Source organism: Capsella rubella, unplaced genomic scaffold, assembly GCF_000375325.1.
Source record: "Capsella rubella cultivar Monte Gargano unplaced genomic scaffold, Caprub1_0 scaffold_6, whole genome shotgun sequence".
Taxonomy (NCBI): Eukaryota; Viridiplantae; Streptophyta; class Magnoliopsida; order Brassicales; family Brassicaceae; genus Capsella; species Capsella rubella.
In genome coordinates this window covers 805665-829820 of record NW_006238918.1, presented here as the reverse complement: position 1 = coordinate 829820, position 24156 = coordinate 805665, and the positions used below count along the sequence as shown (strand labels likewise).

At 36.6% G+C, this 24156-nt stretch overlaps 8 protein-coding genes and 2 non-coding genes across 13 annotated transcripts; 5 read left to right on the top strand and 5 right to left on the bottom strand.

Moving 5' to 3' along the window:
* Positions 1-82: 82 nt before the first annotated feature.
* On the bottom strand, positions 83-1178 carry LOC17881693 (zinc finger protein ZAT5). Its single transcript, XM_006288320.2, has one exon. The coding sequence runs from the start codon at positions 1012-1014 to the stop codon at positions 154-156; it is 861 nt and encodes a 286-aa protein (XP_006288382.1). The 5' UTR covers positions 1015-1178; the 3' UTR covers positions 83-153.
* Positions 1179-3325: 2147 nt separating this feature from the next.
* LOC17882988 lies at positions 3326-4876 on the top strand. Its single transcript, XM_023781867.1, has 6 exons — positions 3326-3345; positions 3561-3701; positions 3829-3996; positions 4117-4227; positions 4326-4498; positions 4592-4876. Exons 1-6 carry the CDS (start codon positions 3326-3328, stop codon positions 4798-4800), a joined length of 822 nt encoding a protein of 273 aa, XP_023637635.1. The 3' UTR covers positions 4801-4876.
* Positions 4877-6054: 1178 nt separating this feature from the next.
* Positions 6055-8730, bottom strand: LOC17882683 (serine/threonine protein phosphatase 2A 57 kDa regulatory subunit B' alpha isoform). Its single transcript, XM_006287529.2, has 2 exons — positions 7133-8730; positions 6055-6514 (listed from the first exon to the last, which is right to left on the bottom strand). The coding sequence occupies exons 1-2, from the start codon at positions 8288-8290 to the stop codon at positions 6188-6190; spliced, it is 1485 nt and encodes a 494-aa protein (XP_006287591.1). The 5' UTR covers positions 8291-8730; the 3' UTR covers positions 6055-6187.
* A 617-nt stretch (positions 8731-9347) lies between these two features.
* LOC111830116 lies at positions 9348-10981 on the bottom strand. Of its 2 annotated transcripts, XR_002833448.1 has the most exons (5): positions 10848-10981; positions 10658-10735; positions 10045-10146; positions 9552-9737; positions 9348-9449 (listed from the first exon to the last, which is right to left on the bottom strand). XR_002833448.1 is itself a non-coding variant. In XM_023781386.1 (4 exons), the coding sequence occupies exons 1-4, from the start codon at positions 10848-10850 to the stop codon at positions 9651-9653; spliced, it is 270 nt and encodes an 89-aa protein (XP_023637154.1). In that variant the 5' UTR covers positions 10851-10981; the 3' UTR covers positions 9461-9650. The 2 variants fall into 2 exon arrangements, 1 of the variants encoding a protein (XP_023637154.1); XM_023781386.1 differs by lacking the exon at positions 9348-9449 and having other exon boundaries at positions 9461-9737.
* Positions 10982-11205: 224 nt separating this feature from the next.
* On the bottom strand, positions 11206-12665 carry LOC17882816 (dual specificity phosphatase Cdc25). The gene is made up of 3 exons (XM_006289449.2): positions 12518-12665; positions 11968-12106; positions 11206-11535 (listed from the first exon to the last, which is right to left on the bottom strand). The coding sequence occupies exons 1-3, from the start codon at positions 12646-12648 to the stop codon at positions 11365-11367; spliced, it is 441 nt and encodes a 146-aa protein (XP_006289511.1). The 5' UTR covers positions 12649-12665; the 3' UTR covers positions 11206-11364.
* A 98-nt stretch (positions 12666-12763) lies between these two features.
* Positions 12764-12836, top strand: TRNAF-GAA. The gene has a single exon. It is a non-coding gene; the product is annotated as a tRNA-Phe (tRNA).
* Positions 12837-12938: 102 nt separating this feature from the next.
* LOC17881057 (E3 ubiquitin-protein ligase RFWD3) lies at positions 12939-16746 on the top strand. Its single transcript, XM_006286368.2, has 10 exons — positions 12939-13439; positions 13719-13794; positions 13866-13955; positions 14041-14085; positions 14332-14412; positions 14656-14734; positions 15089-15147; positions 15251-15361; positions 15451-15884; positions 16079-16746. Exons 1-10 carry the CDS (start codon positions 13027-13029, stop codon positions 16581-16583), a joined length of 1893 nt encoding a protein of 630 aa, XP_006286430.1. The 5' UTR covers positions 12939-13026; the 3' UTR covers positions 16584-16746.
* A 152-nt stretch (positions 16747-16898) lies between these two features.
* TRNAY-GUA lies at positions 16899-16982 on the bottom strand. The gene is given in 2 exon segments: positions 16899-16934; positions 16946-16982. It is a non-coding gene; the product is annotated as a tRNA-Tyr (tRNA).
* A 110-nt stretch (positions 16983-17092) lies between these two features.
* LOC17882982 lies at positions 17093-18540 on the top strand. Of its 3 annotated transcripts, none has more exons than XM_006288816.2 (5): positions 17093-17187; positions 17507-17682; positions 17906-17993; positions 18100-18166; positions 18279-18540. In XM_006288816.2, exons 2-5 carry the CDS (start codon positions 17592-17594, stop codon positions 18330-18332), a joined length of 300 nt encoding a protein of 99 aa, XP_006288878.1. In that variant the 5' UTR covers positions 17093-17187; positions 17507-17591; the 3' UTR covers positions 18333-18540. The 3 variants fall into 3 exon arrangements, with proteins under 3 accessions (XP_006288878.1, XP_023637119.1, XP_023637118.1); XM_023781351.1 differs by lacking the exon at positions 17093-17187 and adding an exon at positions 17207-17289; XM_023781350.1 differs by lacking the exon at positions 17093-17187 and adding an exon at positions 17296-17419.
* Positions 18541-19499: 959 nt separating this feature from the next.
* On the top strand, positions 19500-24155 carry LOC17883324 (FAD synthase). The gene is made up of 17 exons (XM_006287523.2): positions 19500-19674; positions 19825-19935; positions 20606-20651; positions 20758-20915; positions 21075-21192; positions 21301-21383; positions 21713-21772; positions 21863-22090; positions 22281-22377; positions 22511-22561; positions 22668-22748; positions 22858-22929; positions 23107-23169; positions 23255-23404; positions 23550-23607; positions 23699-23751; positions 23820-24155. The coding sequence occupies exons 2-17, from the start codon at positions 19835-19837 to the stop codon at positions 23895-23897; spliced, it is 1497 nt and encodes a 498-aa protein (XP_006287585.1). The 5' UTR covers positions 19500-19674; positions 19825-19834; the 3' UTR covers positions 23898-24155.
* The last annotated feature ends 1 nt before the right edge of the window (position 24156 follows it).

Below are 24156 nucleotides of genomic sequence, written 5' to 3'. Positions count from 1 at the left end.
ATATATAGTTTCAAAGAATGAAATAATTTGAAGTTAATTGAATCAATGTCAAATTACAGGAATGAATATAGAGCGAAAATAATCATAATAAGAAGAGGGTTAATGATTAAAATATATCAAGGTCATAAAAAGTAATTACAGAGAACTACTTAATTAGTGATGACAATCAATCAAAGAATTGGACGCTGCCGCGAAGAGAAGAATCTGATCTTTGGACGCAAACGTGAATTTTGGTTTCTCGCAGCAGCGTTCATCTTCTGGCGCTGGAAGATTTAGATCTAATTGGAGAAAGGTCTTTGGCCGTATGGATTCTTCATGATGATGACTTGATGATGATATCACTGTTTTGATTGTTGAAGCTGCGTTTGCGTTTACTGTTAAGCCTCTATGTCTCCTCATGTGACCTCCTAAGGCTTGTCCTGAAGAGAACTCGGCCTTGCAGATCGAACATTCGTGTGTTTTCTCCGGTTTCTTGTTACCGTCACTGCTAGTCACTTGTAGAGAAAGAAAGCTTCCTACAGCTCCAGCTTCCACCGTTTCAACCGCAGACACAGATGCGGTCTTCTTCTCTTCGCATTTGAAAACAACGCTTGCTCCAAGTTTGGGCTTCTTGTGACTAGCCCTGTGCCCTCCTAGCGCTTGGAACGAATGGAAGCTTTTATCGCACGTTTTGCACTGGTAAACACCGTCTAGACCTAACCCTAGAGAAGCCACCGGTTTCTTGTTGCTAAAGAAACCCAATTTATGATCGCCGCTGCTCTTAGCCTTATGTCCTTGCGACAATAGCATCAGACAGTTCGCCATGTCTTCGTCTTCATCGGTAGCTCCTTGGAATTCGACTTCACCAGCAGCTTCTTCTTCTCTCGCCTCCACCAGCGACGATCGCTCACCGCTGCAAACGCTGGATACTGCAGTCATAAGAGGAGAAGCAGAGCGCTGACGTTTGGTGCGTTTGCCCTTGATGAGAAGAACAAGACGAGCTTGCTCTCCACTCTCCTCAAGAACACTTGTCATGATATCCTCGATCTTTAATTTGATTGGCTCTCTGTATTAATATCAAGAACACAAAGAGATCGAGGTATATATGTATTTTATGAAGAGAGGGAGAGAGAGAGAGAAGTATCAAAGAGTGTTTGGTGGGTTTGGTTTATATGTCTTAGTATCTATCTATATTTATAAATATGTGATTGTATTTGTTTATACCACACAGTACTCATTTGTGTGTATGTATCCCTATGCATATATATATTAATAATGAATGGGTAAAGAGAGAAAAGATGAGAAAAGAAGCAAACCCCAAAATAACTTTTGGTGAAGGATTCCTTTCTGGAAGTTTTGGTTTGCAAGCCTGGAACCACTTGTTGTTCTCCTCTTCTTCTTGTTTTTTTTCTTTCTTTGAATTATTTTCTCTTCTTTTGGTTAATGCTTGTCTTATGAATCACATTAAAAAATTGATTAGTATTAATTAAATTAAATCCTCATAAGCATACTCATAAATTACATAGGTTCACATTAGCTTTTATAGATAACAAAAATATGGATTCAGTGACAGCACTAATCTTAGGAGATTTGTTTTTTCTTTCCAAGAAGGAAACTTAGACTTTATTTTTTTTGGTAGTAGAGAGAAGAGTGTCATCCTACACAATCTGACTGCATATTTAAGAAAAATAAATAAAAAAATGAACATCAATTTTTTGACACTTGGAATGTAGTGTAATATATTAAGAAGAAAATCAAATTGGATTGCGTATTCTAAATATGACATTCAATTTATTTGTTTCTACATTATCATTAACTAAAATCTTATAACTTTGTAAATAAAAAATCTTGTAGTCCACATGTGTTCATTGGTAGTTAAAGTCACCCGCAATCAAATAGGAGTTTTAACACGCAACACAGTTACCACACAACTCACAATTCGATTTGAAACTTAAGTTGACGTACGTACTGTAACACATTTTACGATTTGAGAGCCCAACTATGGTATATATATAAGCTATTAAAATACATAATTAACTTGACAATACGTCGAATTATGAATTTGTGCCTTAGTACTGCTAATCATTGTGGATTTATGTACACTGAACTTAACTTGGTGATTAAAATAATTGAGTTAATTGATTGGAAAGTAAAAGGCAATCGAATTTTTGGGTCGAGAGCAGTTCATGTGCAGTTGAGCCAACCCACAATTACACAACACACAATTATGATCATGATCCTAGTTATATTTAATATTTTAAAAATAGAGTGATATTAGCTGAAATAACGAATTAAAAATATAGTATCACTCCCTATGTTTGCGCCTGTTTCTAAGATGTCACCCAATTATTTGATCAAAAACCATGATTAATCTTGTGATTAGCTAATAATATGTATTTGGTGAAGTAACCTCCCTTATCTTATAGTTTGTTAAATATTGTTGTTATAATGTGTGAACAGTAGTCTAGGTCTTTGTAAGTATACCAATGACTCGGTGGCAGCAATCTATAAAATTCAGGAAAATATTTTTTAGAATAATCATATTTTACATAATACGATTGAAAATTCTGCAAAAGGTGAGTTTCTTAGAGCTGGATTGATGATATCCAACTTTTTACTCATTCAACTCTAATTATACACACATTAGTTGTCTCTATGATTATTTCTCTAAGCTAACGTGTTATTAGATTATTAAGAAGAATATATTTGAGTGTATTGTGAAGCTACTACTAGTATAATTTACAATATTAAAATCATATATTAGGAGGGATTGATTTGAAGTCTTAGCGTCGAGGATTGTGTGTGTGTGAAAGAGAGAGAGAGAGAGAGAGAGATAGAGAATTGCTTGGCCGCCAAAAGAAGCCATAACTTGCCAACTAGCTAGCTTCACTACTCACCCTAAGCAAAGCATATACTTTTTTTTGTTTTTGTTTTTTTTTTGGTAATAATCAAATCATGAACAACATAATTAATCACCTTATCATTCACACGTACCATTCTTCAATATTCGGTCATCATCCATCATCATCCATCCTAACAAAACCCTTTTGCAAGACTTGTCCGAAACCGTTAAGTAGTTGTTGCAACTTGCAAAGGATCACCAAAGAGACAAAACTTGGAAAATAAAATACCGTTTTGTTTATTAGCTAGGCGCTAGCGGCTCCATATATGTTTATGTATATTCCACATCGTCATACGAATAGGTCGTATGTCGTATTTTTCTGTAACTGGATAAAAACAAAATTATACCGAAACTTGTTAACAACTTAAAACCTCTCATTAGTTTCGTTTTTTATTCTTTATATTAGGGTTTTTACTTGAAGAGGCTAATAAGAAGAAGAAGAAGATGGGGACTGAGTCTGAGACGTCTGCTTCGGAGTCGGAGAAGATCACTTTGGTTGGTTTATTTGACTATTAAATTTGTATATGTATATGTATACTACATAACTCTTTACCATACCAAATTTAGACAACTATGACTAAATAGTACTATGGGAAATCCTGCTGCGATCAAAATTTATTAACACATTTATATATTTTATTGGGAAATCCTGCTGCGATCAAAATCAAATTATCCCTAGGACGACGATTTCCGTAGAGGGATATGACACTAGGCTCCGTGTGTATTCTCTCAAGCTCGCCTTGACCAAACACTTCTCTTCATGCGGAAAGGTCGGATATGTTTATGTTCCAAGGGATCGTAAAAGGGGCATCCTCAAGAGGTACCTTTTAATATTTTTGCTGCTTCTAATTCCCTCCCAGCTCCTCTCGTTCATGTTTAGTGCTTTGCTAAACTCAAAAATATAATACTTCTGTTTTTTTTGGTTTGTGTATCTTTCGTTTTGCAAGTGTATCCTTCCTGTGGATCGAGGGAGAAGAAGATGTTGAAGAAAAGGCATTGAAACTTAGTGGAACTGACGTGGGAGGATGGACTGCTATCGTTAAGCCTGCACCCATGCAGAAAGAATGCAGGGATCCTTGGTCTGCTGCTGTCCTGATGAAAATCGAAACCCACAGGTTTATTCAAAATCAAATTTTCTTAGGATGTTAATTCTTGTTTATCTGGCAGATGTGTTAGCTTTTGCATGTTGATAACATTTCTCTCCGATCCTTCAATCAATGTTATTATTATCTTAGGGTCCGTGTTACCGGATATGACACTTCGCTTCCTGAGATTGATACCCAGATTGCGCTGTGTGAACATTTCTCTTCATGTGGAGAGGTTACGCGAGTTGTGGTTCTCCCTTGGTTTGTGCCTTCTTTCTTCCTCCCATTTTTGTGATATTTGTTGTTTTCTCCCATTCTTGAATTCTTACTAAAGACATTGTCTCTGTTTAATTTTGCAGCGGTGCAGCTTTCATATATCTTCAAGGAGAAAGATGTGAAGTTAAGGCACTTAAACTAAGTGGATCTAACATGGGAGGAATGAATCTTTTTGTTGGACCTATTCATGGGGGACCGGAAAAAGTAAGAATACAAAGACGCCGCCGCTGCAATCCTTCTGGCTATACGCCCCCAAGTACACAAATTCGCTCTTTGGTTTCTGTGAGATTCTTAATTCATATTGGAACCTGCTCTCATCAGTTTCGTTGTGTATACTTTATATTTTTAGGTGTTTTACTGGATACGGCTGAGCACAAGAAGAGGAAGATGGAGATGGATATGGAGATGGAGATGGATGAGATGAAGAAAAAGAAGATGAAGATGGAGCTGAAGAAGATTGACAAGGATATTAAGAAGCATATGAAGACGATGGTGAAGATGGATATGGACATGAAAAAGAGTATGGAGATGGAGGATGAGGAGATGGCTCTCTCTTAGGAAAATGACCGCTCAATAATCTTCTATTAGTCCACCAAAGCTAGAGCTCGAACATCAAACAAGTCTTATGTATAATGTTACGTGGGTTATATGTATTCATAAGTATCAATCCAAAAACGTAAATTCAGAGAGGTCCCCAGTCTCTTTGATCTCTCCATATGATTGACCAGCCGATAAGATAAACTTTAATAATAAAAAGACAGCGCCTCAGCACTACTACTGGCTATACGCCCGTAAGTACATAATTTTGCTCTTGCTTCTTGTTAGAATCTTGATTCTTGCTAACAAAATCAGACGTTATTGCCATTCCAGATATAATCTTTGAAAGTCGCATCTTGTTTCGTTGAAGAATGTTTGTTTGAAAAATCTTTGCAAATATACTGTGAGTTTCCCTTTGTTTCCCTTTACATTTCCCATGTTTTAATCTTCATCTTCATGTGTTTTAACATTTAAAAAAATATGTTTTTTGTATGAAGTGATTACAGGTCTACTACTTCATCTTGTCTCCTCCACCTATATTGGCTTTGCTCTCCCACTTGTTTGGTTTGACTTTTTTTTTTATTTTTTAATTTTTTATTTGTTTTTTTAATCTTTGTATTGTTGCCGGCAATCTTCAAAGAGTTGAGGATCCATCTTCATGACATTCTATTTATATTATCGGTTAGTTTGTAAACGGCTTGTTTCCACGTTTTTGTATTCTCTTTATATTCGGTGTTTTTCAAAGCAAACTGAGTTGACTTGTTTCTATTGTAGTGTTGCTGACAATCTTCAAAGAGTTTAGGGTCCATCTCCATTAACATTCTCTTTATATTCACGCTTAGTCCTTGAACAACTTGGTTCCACGCTTTAGTATTCTCTTTATATTCTGTATTTGAATATGAGTTCGAGGTAATAGGCCCAACCATTGCCTCAATGTGCAAATTTTGTGCAAAATTACCACACAACATAAGCCTTTATATAGGAAGCTAAATAGCAAAGGTTGATATGCATAAATAGAAACGTTAGAGGAACAAATTGAAAAGAGAAACCAAGCGAGAAGAGATTTGGTAACCTAAAATTTTTACTTATCACTTGGTTACCCTTATCAAAATTTTCCTTTTCTATTTTTTTTAATAAAACTTATATTTGTTATTTTCCCTTCTTCAATTTCTTATATTCTCAAATTTACATAGTTGACCATTAAAGCTGGATTGAGCAGCACACCATTAAAGATTCTCAAATAGAGAAAAAAATAATAATATATATTCTAATGGCTAGATTTAAGGACTTTTTTTTATCCAGACCTTTAAAATAAAATAAATAAAATATGATAATTTGCAACGATTAGTGAAATGAGAAGAAGTGAAAAAAAAGAATATTATTTTACTTGATGATTTGGTAAATTTTTCTAACAAGTGATCATTGGATCTTCTCTTTCTCGCTCCTCTACTGCTTCATCTAATCTCCTCCACCTATCTTGGCGTTGCTCTTCCACTTGCTTAGATTTCGCTTGTTTCTCTTCGTACTGTTGCTGGCAATCTTCAAAAAGTTCAGGGTCCATCTCCATGAACATTCTCTTTATATTCGCGCTTAGACCGTGAACTGCTTGGTTCCAGTGAGATTCTGTGTTTTTCTCCAGCGAACCGAATATGATAGGAAGAATCACGCTTCTGTTCTGAGCGATTAGACCCACTACATGCTCGTTGTTCCATAAGAACAGAGCTCGTTCTGCAACCTGCATTGCATGATAATATATGCACTTTTGAGTATGAGAGATTGAAAGTAAATTTCAAGCAATATGTTGGTTAAACTTTAAGCTATCAACCCCTGTAGAGAAGATGAAACCATGGTGTAGCTATTTGTGCAAAGAGAGTTCAATCATAACTGAACAAACCAAAAGCAAAGGTTTCAATCAATTCAGCGGAGTTGGTTGTCTGGCAGAGCTAAATCAAGACGAGTGACACACAAGATGATTGATGATTCATGAAAAGAATCAAATAATTCATTTAGCAGATTGTAATAGCAATTACATGAGATAACCCTATCCACAGAGATGGCTATGATCAGATTCATTATGCTGAGGAAGCATGGAATAAAAGGAAAAGAAGATAAAACAACGTGAACCATGCCAAGCACATACTTTTTTTTTTTTTTTTTTCGAATGGAGGAGTCAGAACATGAGTTTGAGGTTACTGGCCTAGAATCTAGATCATAGCCTCCATATGCAATATTACCACACAACATAAGTCTTTCATACAGCAAAGGCTCCAAAATTTAAAGGTTAATATGCATAAATGAGAACTTTTAATGACCAGATTGAAAAGAGAAACCAAGCCATACGAGAGTTGCTAACCTGAAAATTTGAGCTACTGAGGCATCGAGCAATCTGTTGGAACAGAGGGACCATACAGCGTTGGAACTCAACGGTTTGTGTTGCCTCCAGAACCTCTTCAAGTTCACCGAGAAAGAGAACCTCTTTTGTACAGTTTGTCATAGGCCAAAACTTTAACAAACCCCTGATCACTGTATCCGCAAGCTTATAATCTTTCTCCACAAACTGGACAATGCAGTAAGACAACTGTTGATGATACATAGCGATTGGTTTCGGCTTATGCAAAGGTATCAACGCCCTGATCAAAAAGAGCTTGTGCTCCTCCTTCATTGGCAAAGCAAATCCATTTATAATACTACCCAGAATCTCCAAAAGCTCCCCAATCCCGCTATGTCTCTCAGTCTCGTAGATAAACCTATAGAATATGTAATTCATTGCTTTCCTAATAAAGGGTCTGTGGACCATAAACTTCCCATAAATCCTATGAAGAATCGTTTTCAAGTACTCCCTTTCTCTTGGATCTTCAGTCTCAAACAATTCAAGCAACTTCAACACAAAGGAATGGTCAATATACCGTTTTGCAACCTTTGTATCTGTGTCAGAAGGAACAATGTATCTTAGCAGCAACTCATAAACAAGCTGTAAATGAGGCCAAGATGGTTCCAAATAAGGCTCCTCTTCCTCAGGATCAGCAGGCTCTTGACCTGTATTCTCGTGTGAAGCTGGAGGAAGACACCGGAATATATTAACAGAAATCATCTTTACCATTTCTTCCTGACAAACTTCAGTGAGCTTCCCTGCACCAGACTGTATAAAATCAACAAGCTCCAATAAAGTTTGCCTCTTAATCTCCTTCTCCCTCGCATTCTTCAACGTATCTGTAAAATCAAATTGAAAACAGCAAATCTGCAGTTTCCTCAAGAACAAGGATTGGCGCTCGGAAACAGACACGTCTCTGAACAACGGAAGAGGCTCGACTGAATACATAGGAGGCGGTTGTGCGGTGGCCACCATTGAACCCGGAGAAGAAGGGATCAGAGAACCACGAGATGCGTGATTTACAACCATATTGGATCCAGGACCTGACCTACCTGGTGGATCAAACCCATACATAGACGAATCATTCGCCTCAGTTCTAGAGGCCTTTCGATGAGCCCCCTTCATGATCTTCTTAAACATGGCTTTACGCACTGGAAACAGACCTCAGAGAGAGAACCCTAGTTGTTTCCTCGTTTCTCCCTATTATTAGAAACCCTAGGTTTGGCGAACGAGATTCAGCGAAAAGAGAACTCAAATTGAATCAAGCATGAAACGAAAGATGAATTGAATCTCTACGTATTCAGATTCAACTGCTTTACATCAAAAACCGTCTTCCACTACACTTCTTCAGCATCAATCTTCTCTGTCAGATCTGAGATGATAAAAATGAAACCGTTGGATTGATCGAAGAGATCCTCGGAGAAATGACCGGAGATTTGAACAGCGAATTTTGCCGGCGAGCGAGCGAGAGCAAGAGAGAGAGAGAGAGAGAGAGAGAGAGAGAGAGAGAGAGAGAAGAGAGGATCTTCAGATTAAAGTGGAAACAGAAAAATGTATAAATTAAAAGGTAACGTTATTTTAAATATTCTTTTGTTATTCAAAATCTCTCTTTCTCTTCTCGATCACAACCAAGACACGAAGATATATATATATATATATATTTTTTTTTTTTTTGTAAACCAGACACGAAGATATTTATTAAAAAAAAAAAGTGTTTAAAATTGTTTTTGATGTTCTTTTTTTATTTATTTATCTTTTTGAAATCACATTTTATGATATTTCTTTATCCTAAACGTTAGCGTAAGTGTGATTGCTTGTGCACGTGGCTTGTGAGTGAAGTGCTCGCAACTTTAACAATTTGGTCCATTATTTGAAATTATGATCATTATGAATTTATGCAAACACGATCCTTAATTCAAATATATATATGTAAAAAGATGCTTTACAAAGATAAAATTTTACACACATATAAATTTCATTATCAATTTAATAATAAGATGACAATATTAAATAGTTACAAGTGGTCATCACTAGATTTTGATGGTGATGAAATCAAATAAACAGAGTAGTCGCTATAGACAAATCTTTAAAATTATATATTCCAAAATTTCACTATGGATGGATAATAACAACCTTAGAAGAAAACGAAGGGATGGATACAACAACAAGGCATGATTCGATTGGCTGTGCTTGTAAGAATTTGAAGTGGCTATATCTTAAATTAAAAGTGTTTCTACCTCAACTAATTCAGTGATCCGAGTTTAACTGAGGAATTCGACATCTCCCACATGCAAAAATTCTAGACAAAAATAAAAAGAAGACAAGTGAACATATAAGAAATAGACCTGTTACGTAGCATTTTTAACGGGGAAAATTACCAAATAAGTTTCTTTCAACGTACGTCATTATCACAAGAGGGTAATTTCATCTCCCAGCTTCTCTGATCCAAAACATATCCACAAATACAAAAGCTTTATTGAGAAAAAAAAGGACCCGGGCTTCAATCCTGCTTAACCCCATCCGTCTCCTCCACAATGACATGTTTAGCTATTGTTTCTGAACCTTCAGTTCCAGTTTCAGCACCCACCTATTACATTTACAACAAAAGAAAATGTGCTTTACATATAAGATTCAAATGCAAACACAACAGATATAAGGATGGAAAACTCAGAAACTGTATACAAAGTGAATATTCAAAGAGAGAGAGAGTAAAGAAATTCATCGAAGCTAATGGAATCATGAAATATTGTTGAATTGAAGTATTTAACATGAAACAGCCAAGTGAAGCATCAAACCTATATTTCACCAACTAAACTGCTTCAACCAAGAAACAACTTAACTAAGAAAGTCTATACTAAAAAGCGCCAAACAAGTAAGCCAGTCTTTACACTTACTTTTGTGGCGTTATCATTTTTAGCAGCTGGTTTGAAAGGACAAGCTGGAGGAACTCTCGCTGGCTTCCTGTACTCCCACCCGAGCCACGCGTATAATTTCGCCTAGTTATTTAGCATGAACAGTCAAAACTCATAGAGTTAGCAAAATGATTCGAGAAAAATATTACCAGCAAGATTCACTAAAGCATGACCTCTATAAACTGATATTTCGTACACATAGCACAGGCAAAGATAATAAGTATGAAACACTAACAGAAGTAAGATTTAAACATTGCTAGCATCTTCAACTTTCCAAGAGCCCATCTGAAGCAGATAACCAAAGCTCTATCACTTCTTACTTTTACAAGGCACAAATCATGATATTGTATTCTTGGTTATCCTTGATTATCATCTTCAGCGATTTCTATCAATGCTATCTTCTTCCCTTTCTAATCTCCTATTTCGTTAATGTAATCCCCTTTTGTCATTCAAATAAAGTTATCTCCTTTAAGACCAATCGAATACAACACTCTAGCATTTTGAATTGTAGGTTCTGACATTAACTCCGATCATTCTGTCGAGGCAAAAAAAAAACAAAACCTTAACGATTTTCAAGATATAACGAGCCAATTACCATGAAGAAATCAATGATGCGAGGCATTAAATTGACGAGCGGGACGAGGAACAGCGGCACCAAACACATAACGCAAACCTGTGAAATTTCAGAAACTTCATAGATTCAATCAATCTGAAATGGAAGCCGCAAAATTGACAAACGAAGACTAGATCAATATACAGAAAAGCTAAAATCGAGCAAATCTTACCATATTGAAATTAGGGTTCTTGACTCAGGAATTGGGAATTTTCGAGAAAAAGATGAATCGCGACTTCAGAATTGGAGAGAGAGAGAGAGATCAAAGATATGATTGTACTTCCCCTGAAGTCGTCGTTGCTTTGCTTTATGACTTTAAAAACTAAAAATCCTTTAAAAGCAAAGTCTCTCTATCATAGAGAGAATTCTGACGGCGTTTATAAACTAACGTCCCCCTTTCAGAGCAGCAGATTCCAGAAAATCCATTATTAATTGACGGCGTTAACATATTAACGTGGCTTTGACGCTCAATAAACGTTCAATACCAAAAAAGCCCCTTAAGTATCAACGTTTGGTGTTTGGTCTGGAGGTCTACCATGTAAACCAACATATTGATGGGGAGAGGCTATTTATGAATAATCTTCATTCAACTTTAATACATGTCAATGTGGAAGATCAATTAGGTCCATAATAATAATATGGTTCAGTAGGGTTTAGGCGCAATGGCCTTTGCAAGGGAAACCACAGGTTTAGGCGCAATCGCCTTTGCAAGGGACGTCTGCACAGCGGCACACTGGTTTTCCAGAAGCTTCCCACCCATTAAAGCCACGTTCCAAGATCATGATGTTTTTGATTCCAGTATCTTCCTTCTTCTCATCGAGATAATTCACAAGCCTTCTCGCACATGTTGGGCCACGAACCTGCAGAAAGAATCGATTTCACAGCTTTAGCTCATTTCCTTTAGAACTTAGGACTTAGGACAGAACAAAGAATTGAAAACTAGCTCAAATCAATGGTTGCTAAAGGACTGAGCTTTGATGGTTTGGAGTGCTACCACCTAGATAAGAATGTAACAGGTTCCTACTCCAAAGGATACATAAGAATAGATCAACTAGTAGGCAAACATCACGAAAGACCATTTGATTTTGCAACCTTGACCCACTTTTTGATACATATTGCAGGAGATAGAGATACAGATCACATTCTCATAATAAACCTATGAAACATGAATCAACTAACCTATCATTCAATCATTGCAGGACAGTGCTTTATAATGTGTGTTGTTTCATATGAACTCAAACAAGGGGAAAACGAGATATTGTGGGAAGCTGAAAAGAGTGTAAAACACACACCTGGCTCAAGGCACAATGGAAGACAAGTGTGTCTTTGTCCTTGACATTTTGAACAAGATGAGAGATCTTGTCATCAAACGAGCCACTCGCATAGTGTAGTGATCCAGCTATATGCCCGTCATAATTCCTCTCTTCATCCCTTCAGAACAAAACACATCCAATTAATACAAAGCTGGATTTTTAGACATAACTCTCTCTGAATAAGAACCTAGTTAAAAATTACGAAAGATACGTTCTTTCTCTTCGATCCTAAGACCATTTAACAAAAAAAAACTTTGTTCCAAGCTCATGAGATTCCTAATATTTTTTTTTCCGATTAAACTACTACAAATTCCAGTTTTTAAAAAACATTGAGATTCCACTTGTTCATAATCTCTAATCACAGAACTAACCAGAATTGAAAAGCAAATGACTCTCCTAAATCCATATCAGTAATACATGGTAGAGCAAAATCAAACCTAAGACCAATCGGATTGATTCGAACTAAAATTTGCTAAAGAGATCAGATTACTGACAAAAACCGACGAAATCAAATCGCGTATGGAAGTACCTGACATCGATGATGGCTATGTTAGGACGGCGATGGAGAGGGAGAAGCTGAGTTGAGGTGATGTAAGAGATGCTTCTCGCCATCGCCATTTTTTTCTTTTTAGCGAAAAAGGAAAAAATGCTTCTCCCCATCTTCTAACTCCTTTTCTTCCCTAAAGTAACGAATAATTCCATTGAAGACTGCGACCAATTTGAGGTAACGCTTGTTTAATAATTATTTAGTTTACTATCTTGCCATTAACAACAAGCGGGGATAGCTCAGTTGGGAGAGCGTCAGACTGAAGATCTGAAGGTCGCGTGTTCGATCCACGCTCACCGCATTAATGTTTTATTAATATTTTAAAATTATTTTAATTGGACAGTCTCTGTTCGAATCAGCGAGTTTGAGTTTGTAAAATTATTATTATTTGTTCTTCGAGATCTCTCAGTGAAAGTTTTTTTTTGGTGTTCGTCATCCACCGGCAGAAACGGACAGAGTCGTTTGGCGCTTAATTTTTGGGGTTCGACCTAATGCCGCCTCGCCGGGGTTTGCCCCTCCGTGATCCCGGAGGAAGAATTGCACTGTTAATTGCACTTGAAAATCAACAAAGACTCTATGGAGAAGAAGTATATAGGTATGCCCACCATGGAGAAGAAGAAGAAGAAGAAGAAGACGAAGAAGACGACGGAGACGAAGAAGACGATGGAGACGAAGAGGAGGAAGAAGATACCGAACGGCAAACCAGGGAATACATCGATGTTGAAGACTCACCTAGGGTTTCACAGAACGAGAATGATGAGATAGAGAATCAGAAAAGGTCACGAGGTGTTTGTTCGTCTTCAGGATCGCAGGAAGATGTGGAATGGAAACACGGCGACACTGAGGGATTGTCTTGTTTGATCTGTATGGAAGTTTGGACCAACGGTGGCGAACACCAAGTCTGGTAATCTCAATTCCAGTAATTGTGTTTCTTTAATTGTTTATGTCTTTGGAATTCGTAGGCTCTTTATATGCTACAGGCTTTAGCAATTTGATGATTTCATGATCTAGTTCTATCAATTTTGATTACTTACACAGCAATTTGTTACTGGAAATCATCTAGTTCGTAGTTGATTAGGTTCTGTCAAAGCAAAAAATTTGAGCATCTCTTGCTCTGGTCACGTCGAATATTTTGAATGCAACTAATTGGTCTTCTCTTTACTTCTTACTGGTGTTATTCAAGTTGTCTTCCCTGTGGACACTTGTATGGATTTTCCTGCATCAAGAAGTGGCTACAACAGCGACAACGTGCAGGAAAGGTGTGTGGTTGTTGTGTAGTTGTTCAATGATAGTTATCTTGCGCATAGACTCACAGTGGTTTCTTTTCTAGTGTCCCCAATGCAACAGAAAATGTAGCCTGAGAGATGTCCGGAAAATTTATGCATCACGTGTTGCGGCAGTAGATGATGAAGCACACAAGGTAATACAATGAGTGTAGTTCCTAGTTACATACATGATTATAAATCACAGTATCAAAATCTGATATTCTTGGTTTATATTTGCAGAGAATCTTATTTCTGGAGGCCAAGTTAAGTTCAATTGAACAGAAGGTGGGACCAAAATTATTGCCGGGATAGTTCATGATATTTCTATACTCAGTCCGCATTGTTCTGAGCTTTGTTCTTGAATTTCTTTGAAATCTTTCAGAAGAAGATTTACCTGAGTACTAAAACCTCTCTGTGTTTATTATAAGTCATCTATGTAGGTTATGTCTGTGTCAGTAGACTGGAACATATGTGTGAGCCCCTCGTATTAGTATTGTAGCGTTTAATAATATCCTCTTACATGTTTCACAGACTGCGAGTTGGAGTAACAAAGAAGCTCAATGGAAGAAAATGGAAGCAGAGCTACAATTAGAAGTTAATAAGCTGAAGAAGGTACACTTCTAAGAGTTTGCTGTAACGTAGTCACTCTTAACACTTTGTTTTATGCTTGGAAAGATTATGATAGTTTATGATCACTACGAAGTGTAAAACTAGTCAAATTTGGAATATTAAGTTGGTTGTCTGTCTTTTACAAGGTAGCTAAGTTTGACTAATATCCGCTAACAAGGATTTTGTTTTAATTGTCTGCACAAAATTGTCACACATGTTTTTCTGCACAAAATTTTGTTTTTGCAGAAGATAGCTGATATGGAAATTATTACTATGGATGCGCAGAGAAACGCTAATATGGCTTCTCAGAAGCAATATATACCTGGTAAGTACACAGTTACGTGCGTAATGGTTGCAACACATTGGCGCGTTGTTAAAACTAAATATACTTATAAGATCAGATATTATATGGTTGCCCTTTCTGCGTTACCTAAAATCCTCTATTTTCGTTTCTATGCTTGCACCATTCTGTTGGATGAATTGTCTCAATGGGATATATGTTCAAGTAGAATTGATATGCTGTTGTGCGATTTTTCCACTCTGACCTTAGGACTTACAGGGCATTTCATTACCCAACCAGTAATAGAGGTTTATCCCTAAGTGGGATGAATAAGTTTCTTTCCCCCTTGAAATTTAATGCATATGTACTTCTAAACAGTTGTAAGTGCATGCCTTGCAGGTTATGCGAACTCCCAAGAACATCACGGACATGCACCTTCTTGCAGCTTCAGATATCAGGTGTGGCATAGTCTGCCATATCAGTCCCACTGTTTTTAGAATTTTCTGACTGAAGTACCGTTTGTGTTGATGTGTCTAACGCAGTTATTCATTTTTTTTGTAGGGAGAAATGCTAGTTAGTGGTGGCCGTTTATTTGACATAGATGGTGGTAGAAAAATTGTGTTATTGGCTCGTAGGCTCTCAGGTGTTGGTGGAACGTTTGTGCTTACGCAAGTAAGTTTTTTTTTTTTTTTTCTTTTTTGCCTTTTTTTTTTGATCTTACGCAAGTTTTAATGATGAAACTATATATATACATGTTGCAGATGAGCCTACATTCGGGTGAGATTGATGATATTTTGTTGCCTCCTACCACTAGAGCAATTAAAGATCTTCACCTTTCCCCTCACAATAATGGGCTTGCAGTATTTGGTTCTCTAGGAAAAAAATTATCTGTTATAAATTTGGAGAGCCACAACACTGTCTTATCGTATGGTCTACCGGCTGCACCTTGGTCTTGCTCCTGGGATCTCAACAGCTCTCACTATATGTATGCTGGACTACAGAATGGAATGGTTTTAGTATTTGATAGGCGTCAAACAACGGGACCTTTCGCATCATTGACTGGCTTAACAACCAATCCAGTCCATACTATCCATCATCTCTCTACCGATTCTACTCCAACTTCTGATGTTCGTTCCCTCTTGTCAGCTTCTTCCATCGGGCTGTGTCAGTGGAACATTAATGGTAGCGAGGGAAGGTGAGGTTTTGTGTTTCTCTGACATTGATGCTTCTTCACATCTCATGAAACCAAACCTAGAAATGTTGTTGACTAAAAAATACGTGAAAGGAAATAGTGATCACAGAACTTTGGCACCTGCTTGGAGAAGTTTATCAATACATTTTCAAGGCTCTAACTTGTTATAGTTTCGTTTTTTTTTTGTGTGTGTGTAGCCCATCATTAATTTCAGAAACAGGAACCCCAGGAGTTTGCATATCATCCGCGTATTGTCCTCGCAGTGATCATATAGTGGCTTCTTATAGACCGAGAGTTGGATCTTCTGATGATACTGTGAGTCAACCTTCGTTGACCCAAATAGGAGTCAATAATAGCAATAGTAATGGTGTCAATGGATTTCATGTTAGTCTCAAGAGAAGAGGCGCTGATTCTTATTACCAGAAACTGTCATCCACACAAGCATTTGTAGACACCATCCGTTTGCCAAGAACAACGATTATAGACTTTGGGGAGGAAAAGAATCAACTTTTTGCATCTTGTGACGAGTCCACTCGGGAGTTCATCTTGCAAGATCCGTTGAATTTTGCAGTCTCTCAGCGGTTCCCATTGTCAAGTCATCTTCCGCTACAAGACGTGAAATACACTCACTTCAATGGCACGGGTCTGCTTGGTCTCTTAAACAATGATAAATTGCAGCTTCTTAGGAACGAATCGCCATGAAAATGAAAAAAGATATGATAGTGATGCAGGGATAATAGATGGTGTATGTTGAAAAGCAAACATGTATTGTAAAGCGGCTAAGTTATCTATCTTTTGTAAACTGGAGATGCTAATAGAGTAGCCATTACTTAATATATATATATAGTCTTAGTTATGAATCTAATTGTTGCAGCCTGCAATATACTGTTTAAGTTTAATGTAATCAGGTTCTGATTCGTTGGTGGATTTAAGAAAATGACAATGAAAAATCGTGGAAAGAGAGATGAAGTTAACTGATGTGAAAACACTAAAATTTTCCAGAATAAAAAAAAAAAGTCCGACCTGCCGGAATCGAACCAGCGACCTAAAGATTACAGCAACTACTACAGTCTTCCGCTCTACCAACTGAGCTAAGGTCGGTCATACCAAATCATTGATTATAATTAGTTAAGTAGAGTAATTATATATGGTTAGAGAGTATATAATAAAGTTGATTTTTAAAAGAAAAAGGAAAATAAAGATTCGTCGATTCAATTGGATTCTACTTTACCTTTACACGTTTCCGATTTCTTTCTCGGCGAGAGGAATTATCTCTTTCAGTCGTCGAAGATTCCAATCAGCTTAGGTTACATCCTCCTCCTCCTCCACCTCTCTCTCTCTCTCTCTCGTTTGTCTTCGTCTTGATTTCGCCAGATTGTGATTGAACCAATTCTAGGGTTTCAATTAGGTTCATCTTCTGATCTTTTTAGCTTTCGGGTTCCAGAAGAAGTTTAAGGGTTTTTTATGCCGATTAGAACTAATGCCTCTGATTGTGCGAATCATATTGTAGTGCCTGTCTTCCTCTTGATACGATTATAGTAGGCTCATGGTCTTTACTCTGTATGTATAAACTGTTGAATCTCGTTTCGTCGTGATCATGATTAAAAAGTTTTTGTTTTTTCCAGAGTTTTTCCTATCTCGGTTCAAGCTTCAAGTTTTTGGGCATTCTGATCTGCCTTTTGATTCTGCAAAGAGGTCTTTGTAAGGACAATGGAAGCTAATGTTGATTCTGCAAATGTTTCAACTACTCCAAGTAATATTGATAAAGAAGTATCCACTGAGAACAACTTTGTGAACAGTGGTAAGCTTTGTCACCTTTCACAATTTGTTGTTTTAGGGTTTTCTATATGCTGTCTCGAACAAGGTCTATTGATAGTCTTTTGACAATTAAGGGAAACTGATTGTCTCATCAGGTTAACCAGTGTCACATTTAGTCTAAGTCAGCACTCCTCAGTTACTTTAGTGTGTCAGATTTAGACTGAAGTACACATGATCTTAGATTGTGATTACCCTTTATTCTACAGCTGAGATTGCGTGGCAAGAGATGAGAAAGAAGTGGGTTGGTGATCCATCTAATAGGACTTCAGAGATGCCTGTTGAACCTGTAATAAGGTAAAGCTTAATTATTCATTGCTCACCACTTTAAAATCGCCAAGCTCCAGGTTTACATATATTTAACTCCTTTTTCTAACCCATAAATGTTTTTTGTAATTTGTAGCTTCAACGCTACTTATGAAGACTTGCTCACGTCCACCACTCCTTTTCACAAGCCCATCCCTCTAGCTGTGAGTTGCTACAATACTCTACTTTTCATCTCCTTCGTTGTCCGCCTTGGAGAATAATCTTTCAACCCGCATTGGTGGTATTAACTTGGTTGCAATCTTCTTTAATTTGCAGGAAATGGTGGATTTTCTGTTTGATATTTGGCACGGGGATGGTCTTTTCGAGTAGGTAACAACGAGAGGGGATTCTCAGTATTCTTGGTACAGAATTTAGTTGCAGGCTCTAATGATCAAATTCCAATGTCTTTAGAAGAAACTCTGGTTTTTCATTGACATACCATGAATATATAACTAAACTTTGATTAGGTGTTTTTGAGATTCTCTTCCATGACACTTTCACCTAAAACTAAGGAAGGCTCATGCTCCTGTTTGAATTATCTAATGCTTATAAGAGTTCGACCAACATAAAGATGCCATTTGGTTGATCTAATGATGTTTACCATGTGATATTTTGTGCAGTGCAAAATATTCTTGAGTAATCATTTTAGTGTCGTTGGCATTAAAAGAAACGGCTGAGATGAACTTGGGATTTACAATAGTTAGGCAAAGAAAACGTGTATGATCGTGATACTGCGTTTGGTGATTGCGATTGTGTGTTTTAGGTGTCGAAACGCACTCACTTAGATAACCCATAGAAAAGTAAAAGAAAAGGAAATCGATGACCGTGACGAATCCATTCTACGAAAACGAAGCTTAACAAAAGTTGTAACTTAAAAAAAAAAAAAAAATCGTATTATTATTTAGGGAATATAATTTTATGATAACTAAGATTAGTCGGTCAAATGTGTGTACTAGATTCTGAATGACGTTTTGGTATTACAGTTTTTTTATTTTGCTGTAACGTAATTATAATAGTTAACATCGTCGACAAAAACCTGAACATTTGTATTTGATCTGAGCTAATAATAAAATAACCACCATTGGTTTATTAGGTTCAATGTATTTGAACAAAATTTGGTTGACAAGCAACGTAGATAGCATTTCATTAAATTTTTATTTCATAATCCTTGTATTGCTTCTAAACAAAAGTTCAAAATTTGTCCTCCCAATAGAAATGATGATATAATTTAGTATGCATCCATGGTTTTTCCATTAACTGAGTTTATTTTTGCAAGGAAAATTTATTTTATATTTATTATTATTTTCTTCAAAATTATGCAAATAAGAAAATCTTGAATGACCAAAGCTTTTTTGTCTTTCTTCTCTGTTTTTTCATATTCAATTATTTTTTTTATAAATTTTATTGTCAGTTGTTATCTCTCTGATTTTTTTTCAGAATTTATTTTGGTGGGTTTTAGATAAATTGGGTGTGGCAATAAAAAATTGAAAAATTCTTTCATAAGGAAAAGAAAAGAAAATATCCATAAATAAAATTGAAGAAGAAGAAGAAGAATCTGCTCTTAAGAGTCCAAAACGAATTTCTCGTTTTTGTGTGTTTTATCTCTCTCCTTCTGCATCTCCGGCAATCGGGTAAATACTTCCGACGAGATTCTCGAGTCGTCGGAATAAAGGTGAGAACTTTTATTATTATCGTCCCAAAAGCTCCTAAATCTGTGGATTACTCAATCTGCACAAACAACGGCTTACTCAATCCGAATTGTAAAGCATTGGCCTTATTACTTGTTTGGGTTTCTTATGATCTTTGCATTTTGTGTTACCAGGTGAGGAGAGATGGAGATCGACAAAGCGATCGGGGAAAGCGATGATAAGAGGTTGAAGACCAAGTACAATAACGCCATCTTCGTCATTAAAAGAGCTCTTGCTCTTTACTCGTCAGTCCCTCTCTCATTTACTCTTCTCACTTCCTTTGGTTTACTCTTACTTCTCGATCTTCAGATTCATTTTCTTCATTTGTTGCTGGAGATTTAACATTTTACTTTGAAAATCTGATAAAAAAAATATACTATTTTGATGTGATGCTGTTATTAGGAGTTGAACGTTGAGAGATTTTTGCTGGATTTTGCTAAAATAGAAAGGAATTTGACGATCTCAGTGAAAAGATTCTTGGCAATGATTTTGCTTTTATGTAATTCTTGATAAACTGCCTAGATTCTAACCATATCCCATGGCATTATGGAAAACTTCATCCTCTATGGATGAGTTATGACGTGTGACTACGTGAGGATCTTGTAAAGACTCATGGGTTTGTCGAATTTGTTGAAAGAAAATTTGACTTTGTTTTCCACTACAAGTTCACTACACTTGGCTGCTAACCCTTCTTGGTGTCTTTTTAATCAGTTATAAGTGTTGTCAAGTGTTTTGTACCTTTAGAAAAGTGATTTCTTTTCATTTCTTGTTTGCCGTGTACTTGTCATGTTCAATCTTTGTGTATGCTGTCCAAATATTACACTATGGTTGTAGATAAAGTGATCATTTTCAAGATCATTAAATGAAATTTACTTTACTGATTCCTGAAAATATTGAGCTTGTCGACTTCTGCAGTATTGAAGAGGTCGCCTTTAGTTTCAATGGAGGAAAAGACTCTACTGTAAGTTACAACTGTTCCCTTCAGAAAGTCTCCGTTTTGGATATTTTCTTCTTCTTTTTTTCCCTGTTTCCTAAGTAAATAATAATGACTCTCATCATGATTTTAGGTACTGTTGCACCTTCTTAGAGCTGGCTATTTTTTGCATAAGAAAGAGCAGAGTTGTTCTAATGGAGGTCTATCAAGCTTTCCAGTCCGGACCATATATTTTGAGAGCCCTTCTGCCTTCACTGAAATTAATGCATTTACATATGATGCAGCTCAAACGTAAGAAAAGTACTGTTCCTCTGTGTTCATTTTTCTTTCTCATATTTATATCTTCTAACTAAAGATGATAGCATTTCGGGTAAAGATTTTCGAACTGCATATGCTTCCAGAATGATATTCTTTGTGCAGTTAGCTAATCATCTTATTTTATATGGGCAGTTACAATCTGCAACTTGATATCATTCGCCAGGATTTCAAATCTGGGTTGGAGGCATTATTAAAGGCTAACCCTATCAGAGCTATCTTCCTTGGCGTCCGAATTGGTGATCCTACTGCGGTTAGCTTCACTTCAAATCTTTAATCTTAAGATTCAGATGCAAATATTTTGTAAACTAGTGAAAGAAGTGTTTGTTGTGATTGATTACATCTCACTCAATTTTATCAGGTTGGTCAAGAACAATTCTCTCCTAGTTCACCTGGATGGCCACCCTTTATGAGGGTGAATCCTATATTGGATTGGTCGTACAGGTATCTTTTTCTCTGTAATAATATATTGTTATTGCTTTTATCCGTTATATGTACAGTAAAATTGGATTGGTGGTTTATTCTTACTTATGTTTTGGTATGGGTGACACAGAAAATCTTAAGCTCAATTTTACTGATATTAGATTTTTTATAATGATAAAGTCTATCAAACTTTCAGCTTTGGTGGTCCTGTAAGATGTACAGCCATAATATGATTGTGTAACCCAAATAAAGTCTTTGGAAATTTGAAAACTCAAGCTTCTTTACTGTGCTGTGATCTCTTATTCTCATTTGATTTATTCTGATTTTTTTTATTAACTTTTCTTGTGCAGAGATGTTTGGGCATTTCTCCTAACTTGCAAGGTCAAGTATTGCAGCCTTTATGACCAGGGGTAAAAGTCCTCTCAACAGATTCACTTTAACAAGATTTTTTCATTTTTGACCAATTCGTCTTATATTTTGTCTCTTTTCTGAATATACAGATATACATCAATTGGGAGTATTCATGATACTGTTCCCAACTCATTATTGTCTGTTAACGACACTAGCAGTAAAGAGAAATTCAAACCCGCTTATCTACTTTCTGATGGGAGATTAGAAAGGGCAGGGAGAGTCAAGAAAATTGCTTCACTCAAAAATGACATAGAAACCGAATCACAGAAACACGAGGTGCTTTTGGCCTCAGTAATTGCGGTCGGTGATGAGATTCTGTAAGTCATTAATTCTTAGACTAGGCTCTGTTTTTAAAGATATTTATGTTAAGAGAACATTATGCTAGATATATATCAATCAATGACATTAGATTTAGGCCAACCACGTGTTGAAAAGGGTCCTGCTTGGTCACTTATCTACTAGGTCCAATGAAGTTCTTCCGACCCATTTATCTGTTCCATAGCTCAGGTCTGGCACTGTTGAGGATCAATTAGGATTGTCTTTGTGTAAGAAGTTGACTTCTGTCGGTTGGTCGGTGCAGCAAACCACTGTTCTTCGGAATGATGTGAGTGAGATTTACGCATTGTCTTTGTTGCATCAGTTTTTCACCCATAGAACATGTTAATTAGAGAATGTAAATTTTTTCTTCAGTCCGTTTATTAATTTCTATTATTGTTTCACTGTGTTTCTTTAATTAGATAGATTCTGTATCCGAGGAAGTTGATCGCCAAAGGTCTACGAGTGATCTGGTAAGTACATTAAAAAGATTATCATAAAACCAAAAATCAAAGTCAAATAGAAATTTCGTTGTGGAAGATGTGACTGACAGATTTCCTCTGATTGATGCTTTTGAAGGTATTTATATATGGAGGAGTTGGTCCTTTGCATTCAGATGTTACTTTGGCTGGTGTTGCTAAGGCATTTGGAGTTCGCCTGGTGCGTTTCTCTTTGATGGTTAAGATATTTGCCTTAGCATCTCAATGAAAAAAAAAAAAAATCACCACTCAGTTCTAATGTGAGAGGCTCATGATGCACATTTATTCAGGCACCTGATGAAGAGTTTGAGGAATACCTTAGGCATCTTATAAGCGAGCAGTGCACAGGTGACAGGAATGAGGTGAGTTCGGTCTTGAAAATAAAAGTTTTTATAGATCTACATATCTTCAGAAAAGATAAGCTAAAACTAAACAGGAGCAGAATCATTTCTGTGTATATGTTGGTGGGGTTAACTCCATGCTAATGATTTGCGTAATATCCAGAAAGAAATAATATTTGTTGCTTTCTCACATTTCAGATGGCTCAGTTACCAGAAGGGATTACTGAACTACTGCATCATGAAAAGCTTTCAGTGCCATTGGTATGTCCTTTCAGAACCAAATTCAAAGTTATAATGTTTCAGCATTATTTTCTTACCCATTTGATCGTCGGGTAAATTTGTGTAGATCAAGTGCCGCAATGTGATTGTTCTTGCTGCTACAAACACTGAGGAGCTTGAGAAAGAGTGGGAATGTCTGACGGAACTTACTAAATTGGGTGGAGGTTCTTCACTCCTAGAATATTCGTCAAGGCGCCTGATGACATCTTTAACAGATGTATGTTTTTCTTTTCCCATGGCTTGCTTTCAACTGATTAAACAAATATTTTCCACTATTTCATGCAAACATCATTGTTTGAACCTAGCTGTTGATAGATCTGTGCTTTCTTCGAGCTGCTTAAGTTTTCACTATCAAAATGCAGGTTGAAGTTGCAGAACCTCTGTCCAAACTTGGACTCGAATTCCCAGATATATATCTTGGTATTAAATCTTTGACCTGTCTAATATTATTTAACTGTAAGGACTAAGGAGCATCCAAAGTCTCTGTTTTTAACCGCAATCTTTTTCACAGGGTGTTACCGAAAATCTAGACAAGGTCCCATCATCATCTGCTTAAAGGGGAAGGTACAAACACACAAGGTCTGGTTTCATTTCTTTCCTCATTTTTCGAGGCTCACAAGTTTTTTTTACAGGATAATGCACGGATTGACTTAGCTGCACAAGCACTATGCAAGAAATTCAAGAAAGATGTGTTAGTAGAAATCAAATAGACACAAGTTTGAGTACAGGTCGAGCATGAGAGGCAGCTTCAAATGGTCTACTTGAGTGGCTTCCATGTTCCGTCACAGAACCTGAGAGGAAGTAACTGGAGAGGGTAGGATCAGAATCTGACACTTCTAAGGATCTGAAGCAGTTATTGTGGCAAAAACATATTTATCAAAACCTTTAAATTCAGTGTCTTATCTGTTATCAACTCTAAATAATGAAATTTGTAGGAAAGTAACCCATAAGGGTTCTGCTTTTACACAT

What these genes read in the sequence shown, in the direction of transcription:
- LOC17881693 (XM_006288320.2), bottom strand. Translation starts at nt 1,014, where the DNA reads ATGACAAGTGTTCTTGAGGAGAGTGGAGAGCAAGCTCGTCTTGTTCTT.
- LOC17882988 (XM_023781867.1), top strand. Translation starts at nt 3,326, where the DNA reads ATGGGGACTGAGTCTGAGAC. An exon ending in ATGGGGACTGAGTCTGAGAC is followed by an intron (nt 3,346 to 3,560) that starts GTCTGCTTCGGA and finishes AATTATCCCTAG; the next exon opens with GACGACGATTTCCGTAGAGG. An exon ending in ATGAAAATCGAAACCCACAG is followed by an intron (nt 3,997 to 4,116) that starts GTTTATTCAAAA and finishes TTATTATCTTAG; the next exon opens with GGTCCGTGTTACCGGATATG.
- LOC17882683 (XM_006287529.2), bottom strand. Translation starts at nt 8,290, where the DNA reads ATGTTTAAGAAGATCATGAAGGGGGCTCATCGAAAGGCCTCTAGAACT. An exon ending in TCAGTAGCTCAAATTTTCAG is followed by an intron (nt 6,515 to 7,132) that starts GTTAGCAACTCT and finishes CATGCAATGCAG; the next exon opens with GTTGCAGAACGAGCTCTGTT.
- LOC111830116 (XM_023781386.1), bottom strand. An exon ending in GCATCATTGATTTCTTCATG is followed by an intron (nt 10,147 to 10,657) that starts GTAATTGGCTCG and finishes CTAAATAACTAG; the next exon opens with GCGAAATTATACGCGTGGCT. An exon ending in AAAATGATAACGCCACAAAA is followed by an intron (nt 9,738 to 10,044) that starts GTAAGTGTAAAG and finishes TAAATGTAATAG; the next exon opens with GTGGGTGCTGAAACTGGAAC.
- LOC17882816 (XM_006289449.2), bottom strand. Translation starts at nt 12,648, where the DNA reads ATGGGGAGAAGCATTTTTTCCTTTTTCGCTAAAAAGAAAAAAATGGCG. An exon ending in ATAGCCATCATCGATGTCAG is followed by an intron (nt 12,107 to 12,517) that starts GTACTTCCATAC and finishes TTTGTTCTGAAG; the next exon opens with GGATGAAGAGAGGAATTATG. An exon ending in TCCATTGTGCCTTGAGCCAG is followed by an intron (nt 11,536 to 11,967) that starts GTGTGTGTTTTA and finishes TTCTTTCTGCAG; the next exon opens with GTTCGTGGCCCAACATGTGC.
- LOC17881057 (XM_006286368.2), top strand. Translation starts at nt 13,027, where the DNA reads ATGCCGCCTCGCCGGGGTTTGCCCCTCCGTGATCCCGGAGGAAGAATT. An exon ending in TAAGTTCAATTGAACAGAAG is followed by an intron (nt 14,086 to 14,331) that starts GTGGGACCAAAA and finishes CATGTTTCACAG; the next exon opens with ACTGCGAGTTGGAGTAACAA. An exon ending in AAGTTAATAAGCTGAAGAAG is followed by an intron (nt 14,413 to 14,655) that starts GTACACTTCTAA and finishes TTGTTTTTGCAG; the next exon opens with AAGATAGCTGATATGGAAAT.
- LOC17882982 (XM_006288816.2), top strand. Translation starts at nt 17,592, where the DNA reads ATGGAAGCTAATGTTGATTCTGCAAATGTTTCAACTACTCCAAGTAAT. An exon ending in GAACAACTTTGTGAACAGTG is followed by an intron (nt 17,683 to 17,905) that starts GTAAGCTTTGTC and finishes TTTATTCTACAG; the next exon opens with CTGAGATTGCGTGGCAAGAG. An exon ending in CCTGTTGAACCTGTAATAAG is followed by an intron (nt 17,994 to 18,099) that starts GTAAAGCTTAAT and finishes TGTAATTTGTAG; the next exon opens with CTTCAACGCTACTTATGAAG.
- LOC17883324 (XM_006287523.2), top strand. Translation starts at nt 19,835, where the DNA reads ATGGAGATCGACAAAGCGATCGGGGAAAGCGATGATAAGAGGTTGAAG. An exon ending in ATATTGGATTGGTCGTACAG is followed by an intron (nt 21,384 to 21,712) that starts GTATCTTTTTCT and finishes TTTCTTGTGCAG; the next exon opens with AGATGTTTGGGCATTTCTCC. An exon ending in AAAAGCTTTCAGTGCCATTG is followed by an intron (nt 23,170 to 23,254) that starts GTATGTCCTTTC and finishes AAATTTGTGTAG; the next exon opens with ATCAAGTGCCGCAATGTGAT.